Here is a 17,578-nt window from a genome sequence, read left to right as displayed (position 1 = left end):
TCAGGGAGAGAGAAATCAAAGATTTGGATGAATCAGACTTGATTAAACACATGATTTAGAAGCACATTTTCTGTTACACATAATTTCAGATATTTCAGTTGATTTTAACCACAAAGTCCAAAACATTATCAACTTCATTGGGTGAGATGTAGGAAGTGTAATAACACAAACAAGCCACAAGATGGCCCCATTCTTCACGAAACTCTAAAAATACTTATTTTACTTCAACTTTAAACACTGCACAAAAACAAAACACAAAAAGAGATAGAAACACTATTTTCCAGGGTATTTTTTTAATCAAATTTGTCTTCTCCCAACAGCTTGTTTGGCTAACAGTTTTATTCAGCAAATATAACAGCTTTCCTGGCTTTCCCCATTAGAAGATACATTAGGCAATTATTTCCCACCATATTCCCACTGTATTGTGCATCAAGCTCACCTCTTCCACAAAGTCCACTTTGGTGCACTTGTCAAACAATAACAAACTGCTACAATTTCTTTTTTAAACTTTGCATCAACAAACAAACAGAGAAGCAAAGGGGTCATTCTACAGAACAAACTGTACAAAACACAATTTAAACAATGTGTAATAATTACTGTAAAAAATACACTTCAGATGTTGTTTACTATTAAACATGACAGGATTTGGGTTTAAAGGGAAATGTAAAAAACAAAAAAACAACTAACAGTAATACCATAGATCTTTGAGATTGTTTTCTTTAATAAAAAAACTGGAGCTCAAATTTGAATTAAAACTGATCAATTTGATGGAGTGGGGTAATCAATAAACAGAAAACACAAAAATATACACTTTAATATCAAACGAAAAAACAGTTTAGAAAACAATACTTACAAAACAATAAACAAAGATCATCCTAATGTGATGTGATATTTTTCAAAAATGAACCGGTGGGGGAAAGAGTGTTTTGGACATTCCAGATTTGCATAGAATTTATCTCCCACAGCGAAGCTCTGTTTTTCTTCAGGCGTTCAGCACAGCCACACCAGGACAGAGAGGAGCACCACGGCATGTCTTCTGGATCTTTACTGAGTTCTGCGACGCACGCACACGTTTTGCCGGCGTGAGGGCATAAAGCCATGTTTGCAGATGCACCTGTATGAGCCGGGGGTGTTCTTGCAGTGAGCGTTCTTGCAGAGGCTGGTGCGCAGACCCGGATCTGCACATTCGTCAATGTCTGGAAAACAAAAATGAGCATCAGGAAAAGCTGTGAAACAGAACTAGGAATAGTAAGCAGCAGTGAATCAAAAAAATAATCCACCAAAATGTAATTTAATCTGGAATAAGCTGTCAACCCCCCAAAAGGGTTATTTAGTGATAAGAAGAACAGCCTTGTACACTTCAAATTTTGATCTAAAAATTAGTAAAACATTTCTTAAAACATGTTTTCTTAATGTGCAAAATATCCATCTATTCATCCATTTTCTGCCATGCTTATTATCCCAGCTGGGATTGCGAGCCAGCTGTCTACGGGCAAGAGGCAAGATGCAAAATATATATTAGTTGAAAATAGATTTATTAAAACATATTATTGTAATATGCACAAACATATTTGTGCAAACTACAAACTATGCACCTGAAATAACATAATGAGTTGCTTTTTTCTATTTATTCAAAAGTAAATCAAAAGTAAATAATCTGATGGATGATTTAACAGTAGCCTCCGTTCCTTTAAAACTGGCCTTAGCTTCTGTTATTGCCCCTAGACTGTAAGCATGTTGCTGTATTAGTTTCTTAGGATGATTTGGGCTAAACCAACAACTAATTGTTTTTTTTAGAACAATTTTATTTTTTAGATTTACAGTTCTTTCTGCAGTAAGGATTTAAAAGTTAAAGTGTTGTACATTTAGCTTCATATTGAAATTGGATCATTTTTCTTCTGCTGGATTAGGGGCCTGAAACCTGCAGCTTCAGGTCAACAAGTGGCCCTTTGGCCCTCGTATTATATGAAATATTGAACCATTTCCCTATTTAATTATCTTTTTCAATTCCTTTTTGAGCCCCTGTGAAAAAAACCCTGGCTCCACCCTGCCCACCCTACCCATTTTGGTAATGAACCATCGCTTTACTTAGATTTCAATTTCTGCATGTTTTTAGAAAAGTTGGACTTGTGGTTACGTAACACCTGATGCTACCACTATCATGTGTTCACCAGTAGCTACTTCTACCCAAAACAAGGCTTTGTTTGGGCTACTCTATAAAGCTTAGAACTCAACGCTATTTCTGACATTTTGAATTGAAAAACTTTCCTGGGTGGATGTGAGACATCTTCCAACTTTGAAAGTTTTTTGGATTGTTTTTTTAACTTTTGTAGAATGCATTTATCCAATTTAAGATAACTATGGACTTTCTGGAGTAGTTCAACTTTACCAAGCTTTTTAATTAAACTTAAATTATATTGTTGTGAGATTATTCCTATTCTTACTTAAGTGTGAATTTTCCTATTTATTTTTTGTATATTAAAAAAATGATACATACAATACAGACCAAAACTTTGGACACACCTTCTCATTCAAAGAGTTTTCTTTATTTTCATGACTATGAACATTTTAGATTCACGCTGAAGGCATCAAAAATTAATTAACACATGTGAAATTGTATACTTAACCAAAAAAAAAGTGTGAAACAACTGAAAAAATGTCTTATATTCTAGGTTCTTCAAAGTAGCCACCTTTTGCTTTGATTACTGCTTTGCGCACTCTTGGCATTCTCTTGATGAGCTTCAAGAGGTAATAATTTTTTAATTATTTTAAAGCTTAAGTGATCTTTATTCTTTTAATTTTTTTAATGCGAGCTGAAGTAAAGATTTTTGAATGTGATAGAGGCTGCAAAAGACTTGAGACTGAGGTGGAGGATCAACGATTGCAAACATACCAGCAGAGCTATGATGCATGCTGTTTTTTTATTTATTTATATATATAAATAAATTTATTTATAAATAAATTTATATATAAAACCACTTTCCTTTCATTAAAGAAAAACATTAGCTTAGCAGTATTTTTCTTTGTGTCTATAACATGGAATAAGGGATATAATGCTTTATGACAATGTCCACATGTACATTTTGCATTTTGTATAAGTACACACCTATACAACGGCCACGTGAGTGGTCTAGCCTGAACCCTGGGTTACACTGACACATAGTGGACAGGTAGGAGCGGACACACCGGCCATTTTTACAGCTGCATTCGTCTGAATCTTCCTCTGAACTGTCCCCTTTTAGTGAAAAGGAGAAAATACAGTGAATGGAGTGAATATGACATCATAGATGGCAAAATAGCAAAGCCACAAGGACTAGAAGATGATTTCACCTGGGTTGTAGTTTGTGAAAGCTGCCTGAACGTCCTGATCCCCTTCAGAGTCAGTCTCAAGATGCATCTTACAGAGAACGCTGAACATTTCTAAACAGGAGAAAAGAAGAAGACGTTTAATCATTCGGATGAAAGGTGAGCTGGTGGGAAGCAGGGAAGGTTACAGATACTGCAGGAAACTCGCCTGAACTCCTGGGAGGGCAGGTGTTACACTCCGGCCCCCAGCCGCGACCATAGTGACAACAGCACTCTGAGTAAGTCACTGAGGCGACGGGCCGGCTGCAGATGAGCCCCTCGTCCACCCGCTCGAAACACACGTCTCTGTGGGCCGCAGTACGATCTAGTTTAAAATAATGGAGAGATACAATTTGTTTTATTTAGTGTTAGATGGTTTCACTTCAGGAATAATTTATGAGTAATAGTCCAGGAAAACGTTAGCTAAACTTGGGCCCTGTCTTATTCTTCAAAAATATCACCTAGATGTGCTAATTTCAAAACACGTGGTTAATAAAGGCTTGAATTACAGCAATAATCTGAGAACTCTGAATGCACTGCTTTGCATTTTGATCGGGATTGGTGCAACAAGACCAAGAAATCTGTGACCATCTATGGGATAAATACGACTGGATGCTTATGGAGGATCTTTCGTGCTGAAAGCCAAGAACCAAGATTTTCAATCTGAGACCAGGATTTACTACTTGCATTCAAAATTTGCAATGCTCGCATTCAAAACTTCTGCCTTCTGTCAAATCTATTCTATTCTCAGTCAAATCTTTGTTTCTGCTCTAAGATCTGATCCTTCTTGCACAGATATTTTCCCCTCTCGTTAAAACCAGTCTCTTCTCGAATCAGATATTATGCTCACAAACGCGTTTTTCTCTGCTTATGAGTTTTTCGCCCTCTCTCAGACTGGAGTTGGATCGTTGCCTAGCAACATTTCCTGCCAATAGAATGACTGCCTCCGAAAGTTTATGCTTCTTTTCTTATTCTGAGTTTACCCATTTACCTGCCTACTGATAATAAAATTGCTTTTCGAATGTTTTCTTCTAACCCAATTGTGTTTGATATGCAAATCAAATATATGACCTCATAGGTAAAACCGTTTTTTTTTTTCATTGGTGATTTTGAAATCACCCCTTATAATTTTTTTTTTTCACAAATTGTTTGTGTTTTTTTCAGCTTCTTGTTTTATTAGAATTTATATTGAAAAGCATTTATATATTTTATTACCACTAAGCAGTAAAAGGCAAACTCAGCTTTCTGAGGCATTTCTATTGGCTGGAAATGTTGCTAGGAGACAATCTGACTCCAGTCTGAGAGAAAGCGAAAAAAATCTGCAATCAGAGAAAACGGTTTGTGAGCGTATCTCTGACTTGAGCAGAGGCTGGTTTAAACGTGAGGAGAAAATATCTATGAGAGAAGCATCAGAAATGAGAGAAGAAACATTTGATGGAGAAGAGAATAGATTTGAGAGAAAGCAGAAGTTCTGAATGCGAGCATTGCAGGTTTTGAGTGCAAGTAAAATAAATCGTGCTTTCAGATTAAAATTATTGCTCTTTGTTTTTGGCAGAAATCTCCTCCATAGACGCCATCAACAAATTCTACACAAAGAAATAGGTGAATTCCCAGAGAAACGTAAAAAAAGAATTAGTTCTTCCCAAAATGAAACATAAAACAAAAACTTCACAAGAACTGTGGGAGTTTGAATTCCACACAAAAAAACAAGTGTTCATCTGATGCCAGTAGTGATGGAGAAGAGGGACCTAAAGTAATCCATCAATATCACAAGTTCTGACGAATTTCAATAATCATTTAAAATGATTCTTAACAGCCTTTTACTTTAATACATTTTAACTAGTATATATTTTTTCCTGCTTTAAGGTATTCTAATAAATGAGTTTCAGCGTTGGCGTTTTATTATTACAAAAAATTTATAATTTTTGGCTCATCAGTATTTTCATGTATCTACTCTGCAAAACCAAATAAAAAAGTATTGAGTTCTTAAAATAAGCATATTTGCAATTAATTTAAGTAGGTAAATAAGATGATCTGCCAATGACATGAGTATGTTTAACTTAAAAATAAGATAATTGGAAATGATATGCATGAAATAAGATTATGCAGTTGTCTTTCCTATTTTAAACTTAAATCAACTTAATGCATTTTTTTTTTACCTTCCTCCTCAAATCAAGAAAAATATCAATAAAAAAAAAAGAATTACTGCAGTTCATTTTCTAACCGATCGCCACGTATCTGTGATAATTGGTTTCTTGTTATCTTGATTTTTTCCATTTTGAAGAGATCTTAGTAAATAAGGGCCTTTCTGTTGTGTCAGGGATAGATCATCAAAAGCTCCTAGTCACTGTGAGCAATCTAAAAATGATAATTGTTAAAACCAAATTCAATTACCTTTTTTTCTGAACATTTTTTTTTATCTCTCAGTTTTTCCCCCTCATTGATTACAATTCAAATTAGAGTTTTCAAAATTTTTATCTGTTGGAAATAAATCTACTGTAATAAAGATTAAAACATTTTGACAAATGTTTATGGGGAAGTAAGAATGGAGGGTGCTGTGTGCAAAAAACGAAAAAATCAGCTTTTATTAAGTATCTGTTCATGCTTTACATGGTCACAGGAAATTCCAGTCAACAGCAACAACTAACAAATTAGTCCATATTATTATAAATATCACCAGTGTATTCAACAGCTTTACTGCATGTGACTTAGATTCCCTAAACGTTAAAAAATAATAATTAACTGAGTAAAACAGATTAACTCAAATCAATTCAACAGAATTAAAGGGAAAGAAATTAAGATTCTCAGCCAATACACCTATTATTCATTTAAATCATACCAAAATTAGTAGTAAAAAGAAAAATTATCAATCTTAAGCTATCAAAGTATTCAATCATAATATCTAAAAAACACTCCTAAAATCACAGGTTTTTATTTATCAATTTGTAAACAGAGCAGCCACAGTTTTTTTCCCCCTTTCCTTTGGTGGATACTGTTAGTTAGTGCCTCCCACCTTTGTCTAAAACCAGATCAACACATCCTTTAATGCTCATGCATATCACACACCGCTATAGCTACTCCGTGATTGCAACCAGGATTAGTTCTTAATATTTTTTCTGTGCGATCACTACATGCAAACCAAAAAATTAATTCAAAATCTTATTTAAAAACATTAATAATTAAACTGACTACTGTAAGAGCTTGTGCACTATGTTCGGCTTGTGTTAGACTGCCTGCAGTTTATACTGTATGGTGTCACATTAAAAAGCTATTTTGACTCATTAGGAAAAAAAAACCCCCAGCAGCATCTGTTAGAAATATTAAACCAGGAAGTAACAGAGTATTCCTTGCAGAGTCTGCCATAAAAAAGAAAAGCTAATTTCAATTGATTTTCTTGTTAAACTATGTTAAATGAATAAATTTAAACAGTGATATCAGTGATATATAACAATAAGGACTTCCTTCAAAGTAAAAAGCGTTTTACTGGTAAAAAAAAACCCCAACAAAAAACAAAACAAAAAAACTATTAAAATTTTTTCGAGTAGGTCAAATGTTTAAATGCACTTATCATCGAAACAGAGCTTAAATAAAATGTTGGACTGAAAGATTTATTTAGACCATTTTGTTTATCAAAGGAGTGATAAGAGAGCGGTCAATAATAGAATGGATTTATATAATATATAATAACTGGATTTATATATTTGAATGTATTTTGGATTATTCAGCCATTATAAAAATACTTTGTTGCTGGATCTTTTACCACTCTTTTAGGCAGGAGTGGAAGAAATAAATGGAAGTACTTTGGCTTCCTGCCTTGGTTCTGGCTTTTAAGCCAGAACAATGTTTTTCCAAAAATGTTTTGTTTGACTGTTTTACCTCAATAAAAAACATTTTTATAAGTGCTGGCGACAGTGTCCTGTTTAAACACAGAACAGTGTCATATTTCACACTGGAAAAACTCAAAATCTAGATAAGTCATTTTTTCTTAGAATAAGTGCATTTGTTTTTGGATTAAGGAGGTAAAATATACATTTTGCCAATGGAACAAGACTATTTACACATAAAATAAGAAAACACAATTGCATTGTCTTATTCCAAGTGAATATTATCTAATTATTTTATCTTAAGAATAAAAAATACTCATTCCATTGGCAAACTATCTCATTTACCTACTTAAATTAAAGTAAATACACTTAATTTAGGAATTTTATACATATTTCTAGATTGTTTTCCAGTGTAAACCAGCTCAGCTTTATAAGAGAATAGTGAGAAGCAATCAGGGCTCAGTTTGATCACAAACTGGAAGCTAAAAATGAAACCAAGGCCACAAAATACATTCCTGTAAAGCATGACTCAAATTCAAAGCTGCACATAAGGAAACGTTATCTAGCTGCAGAAGTCACAGAGTCAGTAGTTGCTAAGCATGGTGGTAGCAGCATCATGCTGAGGGGCTGACGGTTACAACTTTTAGCATTCTCCTTAGAAAGGTTTCTACACTTCCAGTCCTCCAGGTTTGCTGTCTTCTCTAGAAATATTGATTTGATCATTTTATCACAAAGTAAATGCATTTTCTCATAATCTGAGCAGGTGAATGAGACAATGTACCACTGGAACGGGATCATTTACTGTATGTTTAAAATAAAACAACTGCATTATTATTATTATTTATTATTAATTATTTTAGGTGCATATATCTAATTGTTTTAATTTTAAAAGCAACAATACTCATTCTATTGTCAGAACATCAAATTAGCTGCTCGAGTTAAGGGCAAATACATGTGTTTTAGGAAATTCGTACTCACTTTTAGATCAGTTTTTGGAGCGTTGTTGCTACAAGAATTGAAACTTAAACAAGTAATTTTTTTATTAAAATAAGTGTATTTTCAATGCTCTGAGCTAGTAAGACAATATGCTATTTGAATAGGATAATTTATGTCTACAATAAGAAAAAAACAACAACAACAACTACATTATCTTATTTTAAGTATATAATATCTTAATATCCCATTTTAAGGGCCAAAAACTCTTTCCATAGTTAGATCATCTTAATTACCAGCTCTACAAAAAGAGCAAATCAGTTATTTTAAGACATCTTCACTTAGCTTTAGGTTTTTGCTGAGCTTTAAGTTAGTCTCTGCTTTAACACACCTGAGTCAAATAATCCCTTAATTAGCAGGACCCTGCAGAACTTAAATGCATGCTAAGGAGGTGTGTTGAGGCAGAGACGCGTCTAATAGATACAGGAGACACGACCTGGAGGACCTGACTCGAACAGCCCTGCATTAGGCAGTTGAAATTAGACAGAACTTTTGGAAAATCCTGATACATAAGAATCATAAAAAATGTTTGTTGTATCATCTTTCAGCCTTGAAAAAAAGGAACAGTTTAAATGCACATTAAGGGCTAAAAATACAACATTGATGCCAATGATGAGTGCAAATAAACTTCTGACCAGCAGTGAATGTAATTAGTTTCTCACAAAAAAATCTACTCATTCATTGTGCAAAAATTAAGATGTTTTTTTGTTGTTGTTAAAAGCTACAAAAATCCTTTCATAAAATTAGTAACAGGACTGAAAACAGGACAGAACTGTGGAGTAATTGCAATGAAAAACATGAGTGTAGGATTGAGCGGTCAGGCAAGCTAGTTCTACCCACCGTCATAGACGCACTGCTTCAGCGCCGCGCTGAAGGTGAGGGGAGGGTCACAAAAACAGTGAAAGGAGCCGGGCGTGTTCTCACACCTCCCATTCTTACAGTACGAGGGGTCCTGGCACTCATTCACATCTGCAAAGGGCACCACAGACACTGGTTACAGTATGAACATCTGCTTCTGGGCCACAGCTTAGTTTGCAGGTGGTCGATCTCAGGCTTTCGTCCCACCATGTAATGCAGAAAAAATTCTTTCCTGCAGTGAATGCTTCATTTGGGGGGAAAAATATCTCTAATTGTTAAAGCCGGTGAGTGACGGGTATCTCTAAGTCTGTCTAATGTCTGTCTAATGTTTAGAGGATGATGCTGGAAATTAAACAAATATAACACTAAAACAGGTTATAATTAAAAGGATTAATGAGCAGATTTCATTGGTTTAAACTCTATTCTAAATATTGTTACTGAAACATATTTACTTTCTGTTAGTGTTTTGCTATGTGAAGCTTTCTTCTTGAGGGGATTGCATAACCTTCCAGCTGGCCTCTACTTACAAAAAAACAAAACACTATTATTGATGAAAAACAGAAAACTTTGTTCCAGAAGAATTTGCTGGAAAATAAAACATCTGCAAAAGCCAGAGTGCTCTGTTTAGGGGTAAGGCTGAGGTGTCCTTGATTTCCCTTTGAATAATTTGTCTTAGTTTTAAAGAAACAAACTGCTGCCTGAATAAATAACATTTAGTATTGGGGTCTGCAGAGGTTACAGGAGTAAAGCTGTTTTTATTTGAAAACATACACAAACTGATGACAAAATCTAATATTTCATGTTTATCTGTGCTCCTTTTCACTTATTAAATTTGCCTTTTTCATGATTGTCGTGGTACCAAGGATAGCATAAGAGTGAAGTTCATGAGGTTACAAAAATCCAAACCTGTGTGCTTGAATTTTCTCCTCATTACTGGCTTATTAATACACAAAAAACACTTTAGCTTTGTCTAAATTACTGGTATAAGTAGGTTATCATTTTATCAAATGACATATTTTACTCTAAGTAACTATTTAAATCCATCCATTTTCTAAGGTGGTCGCCAGTCCATCACAGAGACAAACAACCATTCACACACACCTAAGGAGGATTTAAAGAAGCCAAGTAACCTAACAGTCATGTTTTTGGACTAAGGGAGGAAGCCAGAGTACCCAGAGAGAACCCAGGCTCAGGGAGAACATGCAAACTCCATGCAGAAACACCCCAGGCCAGGAACCGAACCCAGAACCTTCTCACTGCAAGGCAGCAGTGCTACCCACTGCTCCACTGAGCAGCTCACTATTTAAATCGATTTCCAAAATATTTGAACACTAATAATAAAGACCTTTAATCTGATTAACTGTTTCAGTCCTAGCCTTTCTTAACTAGGCAAAAACTGACCCTGAACTTCCATCCCTTCGCTCAGTGATTCTCTTGAATTGGCATAAAGTGGGACTCTGTTCCAGCAGCAACAACAAAATCAGACAGGCCTCTGGACCATCCAACAAGGTGTCGGTAGGATAGGTAAACTGGCCAGGCCTCTGACAGCAACCATAGAGGTAGGAGTCACATGAACCCTCTTTTATTAGCCAAAAACAGGGGTCACCAATGTGGTGGGTGGGGCACCAAGGAGGCCTCAAGGAGAATGTAGGGGGCCCTCAGCATCCTCTGAAAACAGAACAGCTCACCATTGGGCTAAGTTTGAAATAATCTTTTATTTTGTTGTTCTTCTTTTTTAATTACATTTATATAATCATATTTAATTTGATCTATTTACTGTGCTGAGTTTGGACCGAGCTTGGATCAGTTAACCGTGCCGAGCTTGGTTCTTTACGACCATTTACACATCACATTCGCACGGCTCCTCGCCTCCTAGCGGTGATCTACTGTACTACTGCTCTCTAGAGGTAAAGAGTTTGGTTATAATTGTGATATTTCGTTGTTTGCGGCAAGTAAGGCAAAGAAGGCAGCCTTTGGTGAATTTACTTGACAGAGTCGGCTTTTGGAAAAGTGGATACAACAAACAAAAGTCTAATCAGGGCTAACAGATTCAGGAAACAATGACAGGAGTTGAGGTTCATCACACTGCTAAGCAGAATAATCACTGGAAACCGTGTGGCATGGTAGGGAAGCTAGTATTTTTATGAATGTCTGAAATTTAATGATTACGGAGGCTGACTTTAAGGAGATGATGCGGTCTGCTCCTGCGCTCTTTATTATCTGAGAACAGAGCCAGAACTGATGAACTAGTACCATTTTAGCGCTGTTTGGTTGCTTCAGTTTAGCGTGCCATTTACACTCAACAGTTATCTCGGTCACTGTGCTTAGACTGATCTCAGCATGGTTTCAAAAAGGTAGTATAAATGGGGCCATATAGAGATTTTAAGCATGTATAGCCAAAATGACAATATCTAAGAGATAAAGATATTTTTTATGCATGAAGTATAGGTGAACGCTGAACGCTCCAGGCCATAGGTCAGTATCTGTAGCCCTAACTATGACTCAGTACCCATGAAGTAGCCTTCAGCTTTAAAAAGATTGGTTACCCCTGGCGTGAAGTTTAGAGATCTCCCTATGAAGGTTTAACTTGCAAGCAATATGAATTTTCTACCTAACAAGGTTTACATTCTAAACCAGATGAATTGTCGCGAGATTTCTAAATTCCCTAACTCAGGAAAAACATCTCGCCAGAAGCCAACAGATCAGTTCAGCTGGATACAGAAAGGTTTCCGGCCAATGAAAGGCAGGGTGTCGACCACAGGTGGATTGCTGAAGCAAAACAAACATGGCTGTGCCAATTTGAACTGGAATACCATCTATTTTATTTATTTTTTAAATGAAACCAGATTTGGTTAGATCAGTTAACTTTGTGAAAAAAATCAAGAAAGCAAAACGTCACAGCTGCTACTGTTGCTGTGATTGGCTAAAAACTCAACGTGGAAGGCAAGTATCCAATCACCTCGTAAGAAATGTACAGAATGTTTCTCCCTTTTCAGAACGCTTTCTACAGGAGGATTTCTAGATGGCTACATGTAATAGGTGTAATTCTGAATATTCTGGCTTATGCCAGGTTATTTCAAGGTCAGAAAATCAACAAATTCTGATAAAATGTTCACAACTTGAGCTGTCAAAAACAACTGACATCTAAATAGCAAAGCATTATAATGCACAGCTCCCACACTGCTTATAGATATATGTTTAAGTGCAGTTAATATTTCTATCTTTTATAATATTGGGAATTTTGTGTTTTTTTATAAGAATTGTAAAAAAAAAAAAAAAAAAGGTACAGCCAATGCTCGTCTATCATTAGAATAGCATGGTCTTGTTGAGACGAATCAATGCATAGCAATCGATTCATCTCAACAAGACCATCGATTTGTCTCAGTCAAACTGTGGGCAGCTCTAGACAGGGGCCAACAGGGGCCAATATGGAGAATATTTGCCACTCTCTGCCAAAACAGTGAGTGCACATTTTCAATCTCAGAGCAGGACAAAAAAAAAGTTTGTTTCAAGTTTAGAAAACAGGGTTGTGAGCATATCTGATATATCTGACTCGAGCAGAGATTGATTTAAACAAGAGGAGAAAATATCTGTGCAAGAAGCATCAGATCTGAGAGCAAAATCAAAGATTTGACCGAGAAGAGAATAGATCTGAGAGAAGGCAGAAGGCTTGAATGCGAGCATTACAGGAAACTGAGGTTTCAGATTGCTTTCTTGGTTTTTGTCAGGAAAAATCCCCCGCTTTGTGGCATTTGTGGAAACAATCATATGATCCTGAAGATGACTGTAAATTTCAGAGGAAACATGAACAGGGTAACAGCATCAGAGGTAATGACTTAAAAAGCTCAACAAGCTTATTAAGAAGGCCGACTCTGCTCCTGGAACTCCTCTAGAACCTCTGGAGATTATTTCACAAAGGAAGACTCTTCATGAAGTGAAGGAGATAATGGACCAAAGAGAGCTTCCTCTTCAGAGGACTGTTAAACAACAACATAATGTCCTCAAACAGAGGCTTCTCTAAATCCGATGCAAGACAGACAGCTACAGAAGATTCGTCTTGCCTATAGCATTCAAAAAATCTACATCAACCTCAAGAAAAAATAAAAATAAAAACAACAACGCAATTTAGTTACTGCAACATTTATTTTCCCTTTCAGATAAAAAAAAGTGTTGTTTTTTTATTGAACTTGAACTGAATTAACTTACTGATAATTTGAACAAGTTTCATTTTTTTACATTTACGGCGTTGCTTTTACAATTATTTTAAAATGAAGGTGTTTCAGTTTTAGATTGAACCCCAATGAGCTAGAATCCCAGTTTTCATTTGCTAGATCAGGACTCTGCTGCCTGCAGCTCTGAAGTTTCTGGAAATATTTCCTTTGTAGTATGGAGCCTAGGCAGAAGTTTAACTGAAGAAACTGATAGCTCTCCTACATCCACCTGTGACACAGCCAATCAGCTTTGAACCAGACCTCCACGAAAGCCAATCGGCATCCAAAGTTAATCTTAAAAGGCCTTCGATCCGCCCTGTCTGCTCCTGTGGGCAGTCATTGGATGCGCTGTGACTTAATTCAGATGACACCGTTTCATCCCACCTCCAGCCCCTCCTCCTCCTTCGTAGCTAAAGCTTCATCAGAGTGTCATTCCTCCCAGACTCTTACTGCGTTCCCTGTCTCATCTTAACCCGTCTGGCAGATGACCGCCATGTTGAGCCTGGTTCTCCCAGAGGTTTCTCCCCAATGGAGAGTTTTTCCTCTCCACTGTCGCTTCATGCTTGCTCATCATGGACAGGTTCACACAACCTGTGTTATCCAAACTGGACTTCCATCTTCCAGGTCCCTGAGTGAAGCGCTAGTATCAGCTCACGCAATCCACTGGATCTCCCCGTAAAGCTCAGCGTACCGTCTCCCCAACCAGCAGTCTACAGACTGACCAACTTCATCTATCTCCACTGCACCACCGGTTTCAGGCCTGGGGGGGAAACAGACCTATTCTTTGCTCCTGTTCATGCATATCTATCAAAATTAAGCGCTATGTTTCCTGCCGAGGTCTGAGCGCCAAAGTCAAAGTAATTGCATCAATACATTTCTCCTAATTGTCTTTTCTCTTTGTGTGAGTTTTTCAGATTGAAATGTTTAAAGGTGACAACTACAAGTCTAACTCCTCCCAGTTAGTAGGCGGTGCACTTAAACTTGTCCGCTCTTGTGTTTACTAGTCGGTTGCCTGTTCCGCTACTGCTAACTTGTTAGAAGGAAGGACAGCAGCGGCAACCTTCCAAGCCCCTTTCGATTAATGTCCCAGCCAGTCATAAATAATAATGTGACCTCTTCTGCCATTACTTGTTGGGGTAGCAGCATCAAAGCAAACAACTTAAAGCTAAAAAAGCTAAGAAAGGTCTGCTCTGTTCAGGGAACTCCTCTAGAACCTCTAGAACTGATTTTAAAAGGAGTCTTTATAAAATTAAAAACATTACGGACATCCCTGAACATAATCTTCATCAGATTGTTAAAAAGACAAGAGTCTCTTCAGTCCGACTTAATCAAAATTAAAATAGATAAAGTATTTTTAAAAACTTAAATTAATGAAATGGAAGAACATATCAAATAAGAATGAATCACTTTAATAAAAATGGTATAAATGGTTTTCCTGATAAGGAGTCAAAAATGATTTCAAGAATCAAGGAAAATTCAGGAGAGCTTCAGCTAGACATGAAGCCCGAAAGCCTTGTTTTCCATGAAAACAATCAGTAAACCACTTGTGAGGTGAAAGCACGGAACTCCACTAATGGAGAAAAAGCACATCGAAGATTTTTTTTTATCCTAAGAAACATTTAGACAAGTTAATGCAATAGGAGAATGTAGCAAGACCAAACAAGATACCATACCATGTTTAAAGCAAAAATGGCATTAAATATTCTGGGATTTTACAGTAAGAACAGAAAATCAAGTTCAATGTCATATTTCAGAAAAGATAAATTGTTAGGTTGAGACCTTTAATTTTAGCCGTCTATCACATCTAAGCCATATTTATCTGCTCTGTGCGTACATCACAGTCTCAGATTTCAGGTAATTACATGTAGCCCAACTGTGACACATGCATCTACAAGCTATCCCTGTAAACATTCATGGGCTATGTTTGGTTTGGCACCTACTACAGCTGCAATTGCTGCAAAGTTAGGTCAAACTAAATGAATATCTTTCCAAATTATGCCAGAAACTACTTATAGTTCCCTTAATTTAGAACAGTAGTGACTAAACCAGTAGTGGTTTTGGAAGCATACATAGCCTAATTATCTAAAGCCATATGCATGGTATGGTTGTTAGATGTCAGGTGTGCTGTTGACCTTGACCTTACACTGGAAAAAATCAAAATCTAGATAAGTAATTTTTTCTTAAAATATGTGCATTTGTTCTTGAATCGAGGAGGTACAAATGACATTTTGCCAATAGAACAAGACACTTCACATTTCATTAAAGAAAATACAATTGTGGGGTCTTATTTCAAGTGCATTTTATCTAATTATCTTATTTTTAGAGTAAAAAATATTCATTCCATTGGCTGATCATTTAATTTACCTACTCAAATTAAGGGTAAATACACTTATTTTAAGACATTTTTACATATTTCTAGATCGTTTTTCCAGTGCAGTAGAACTGCAGTCAGTCCCTGGACTAGCTTGGCAATCACTGCCCCTACATAGTTAGGGACTAATGTCAAGGACAAATTTCACACTGAGATCAGCTTCACACTGCAAAAACAATCTTGAAATAAGTTTAAAAACAATCTTAAATTAAGTGAATTTACCCTTAATTTGAGTAGGTAAATAAGATGATTTGCTCCCCTTACTCTCAAAATAAGATAATTAGATAGTATGCACTTAAAATAAGAAAATCAAATTGTTTTTTTCATATTTTAAATATACATTTTCTTACTCCGTTGGCAATGTTTCTCACTTACCTCCTCAATTCAAGACAAACTGCACTTATTTAAAAAAAAAAAGAATACTTATTTATTCAAATATTTTTCAGTGCATAGTCATGTTAGGTCCCTTCTTTGATTTTATTTATTTTCCTCAGGCTACACCTAAGCTGACAGCCCGCCAGCTTAGGGGGGGGGCGGGGGTCATTTAAAAAGGGGGATGGTTTTTAAGATTTTTTTAAAAAGGTGGATGCCATCCCCCCTCAAATCGAGTACTGGCAGTAACCAATAGTTAGTTGCCCAGGGTTTAATAGTATGTGTTATGAGTCTACACCTCTTACATGTCAACTGAAGAACCAAATTGCACATTGACAGGATCGGCAAAGCTCAATCAACTACTTGGGATCCGTTTTATACAATAACTTTCCAAACAACCTTCTTTTTATAAACACATGTATTTTTTCCTGAATAATGAATAGGTGATCAGACAGAGCTTTGAGAACAACTTTACAAAGGACACCACCTACCCGCATACAATGGTATAAAATGTATATATTTCATAATATATTGGCTATAGAAGATTTGCTAAATATAACTCTTAGGAAGTAAATAATTTTTCTGGTATTTATTTTAACTATTCAAATCTTAAAACTCAATAGAAGAAGTTAGTATTGTAAAAGTCTTGTGAGCCCCGGAAAGTAAACACCCTGCTTAGTTTATCTTCAGTCTGTTCGTTGAACCAGGGGATTAGATACAGATACAGCAAATTATTAAACTGTGTCATTAATGCAGCAATAAAGAAGGATGTAGGAAATGGAGCCTCTATATCCAGTGGCTGTTCTAATTGTAGTAGGTGGGCTTTGTGATAGTTTTTTTTTTTTATTCTTTTTTTTTCCTTTTTCATGAACAAATGAATAAAAAATAAAAAAAAAAGTAGTACAGTAGTTCATAAATAAATAAATATATGGAGAGAGCCAGAGGACCAGAGAGCCACTTTTGGCTCTTGGGTTGCCGTTTTCCAGCCCTTGATTTAACAGATAAAAGCTGTGATCCTATTTCAACATCTCTAAAAGTACAAAAGAATATTTATTTTAAATCACTGTTAAAGTAAAATTATGAAGGTAAAAAAAATGTACTAGTTCAGCCGACCAATCAGCTACAGTTTCTATACCAGTTTATTTCATCAAATAAAATTGATTATTAAGTCTTCAGTACAGGAGCACTGGCCCCGGTAGGCCCTCTCTAGAAAGGCCCATGTGGATATTTCCTATCATAGGTACTTTAGCGTTGGGGGGCTTACGAGGTCCCACACTGGCACTTAGCAGCTGCTATAACGAATCCCACAATCCTTTGCGTGACAGGATGTAAAGGCAAAGCCCATCTCAAAGAATGAACCAGAATATCCAAGGGCTGTATTTGTGTAACATGTGTATTTGTAGTTTTTTTTTTTTTTAGAAGGCTATAGCCCTTATTTCACTTGCATCATCCATGTGCATTTCAGTCACCTAACAAAGTCTAAAAGGCAAAAAAGCTGACTGGATTTCGGCAAAGCCGTCCATATTGTTTTTTCCTCTTTGAGTTGACCCCAAAAAAGTTGAAGAAACAGGAACTTGGAACAGAACCAAGGAGCTACAATTTGC

The 17,578-nt window shown here is 36.1% G+C and overlaps 1 protein-coding gene across 3 annotated transcripts in view; it reads right to left on the bottom strand.

The window, feature by feature from the left end:
• Positions 1 to 273: 273 nt before the first annotated feature.
• Positions 274 to 17,578, bottom strand: part of ltbp3 (latent transforming growth factor beta binding protein 3) — an 84,086-nt gene continuing 66,781 nt past the window's right edge. For 2 of the 3 annotated variants that reach the window (XM_038289104.1, XM_038289103.1), the window contains 5 exons: positions 9,003 to 9,131; positions 3,515 to 3,670; positions 3,331 to 3,420; positions 3,107 to 3,235; positions 274 to 1,196 (listed from right to left, as the gene is read on the bottom strand). In XM_038289104.1, the coding sequence (XP_038145032.1) occupies positions 1,045 to 1,196; positions 3,107 to 3,235; positions 3,331 to 3,420; positions 3,515 to 3,670; positions 9,003 to 9,131 (656 nt within the window). In that variant the 3' untranslated portion in view covers positions 274 to 1,044. The remainder of the gene's footprint in view (positions 1,197 to 3,106; positions 3,236 to 3,330; positions 3,421 to 3,514; positions 3,671 to 9,002; positions 9,132 to 17,578) is intronic. The other variant, XM_038289105.1, reaches the window with a different exon arrangement.

This window comes from Cyprinodon tularosa, unplaced genomic scaffold (assembly GCF_016077235.1).
Source record: "Cyprinodon tularosa strain WSP-4 unplaced genomic scaffold, ASM1607723v1 ctg263, whole genome shotgun sequence".
In the NCBI taxonomy this organism is placed as follows: Eukaryota; Metazoa; Chordata; class Actinopteri; order Cyprinodontiformes; family Cyprinodontidae; genus Cyprinodon; species Cyprinodon tularosa.
This window is presented reverse-complemented; position numbering and strand designations above follow the sequence as displayed.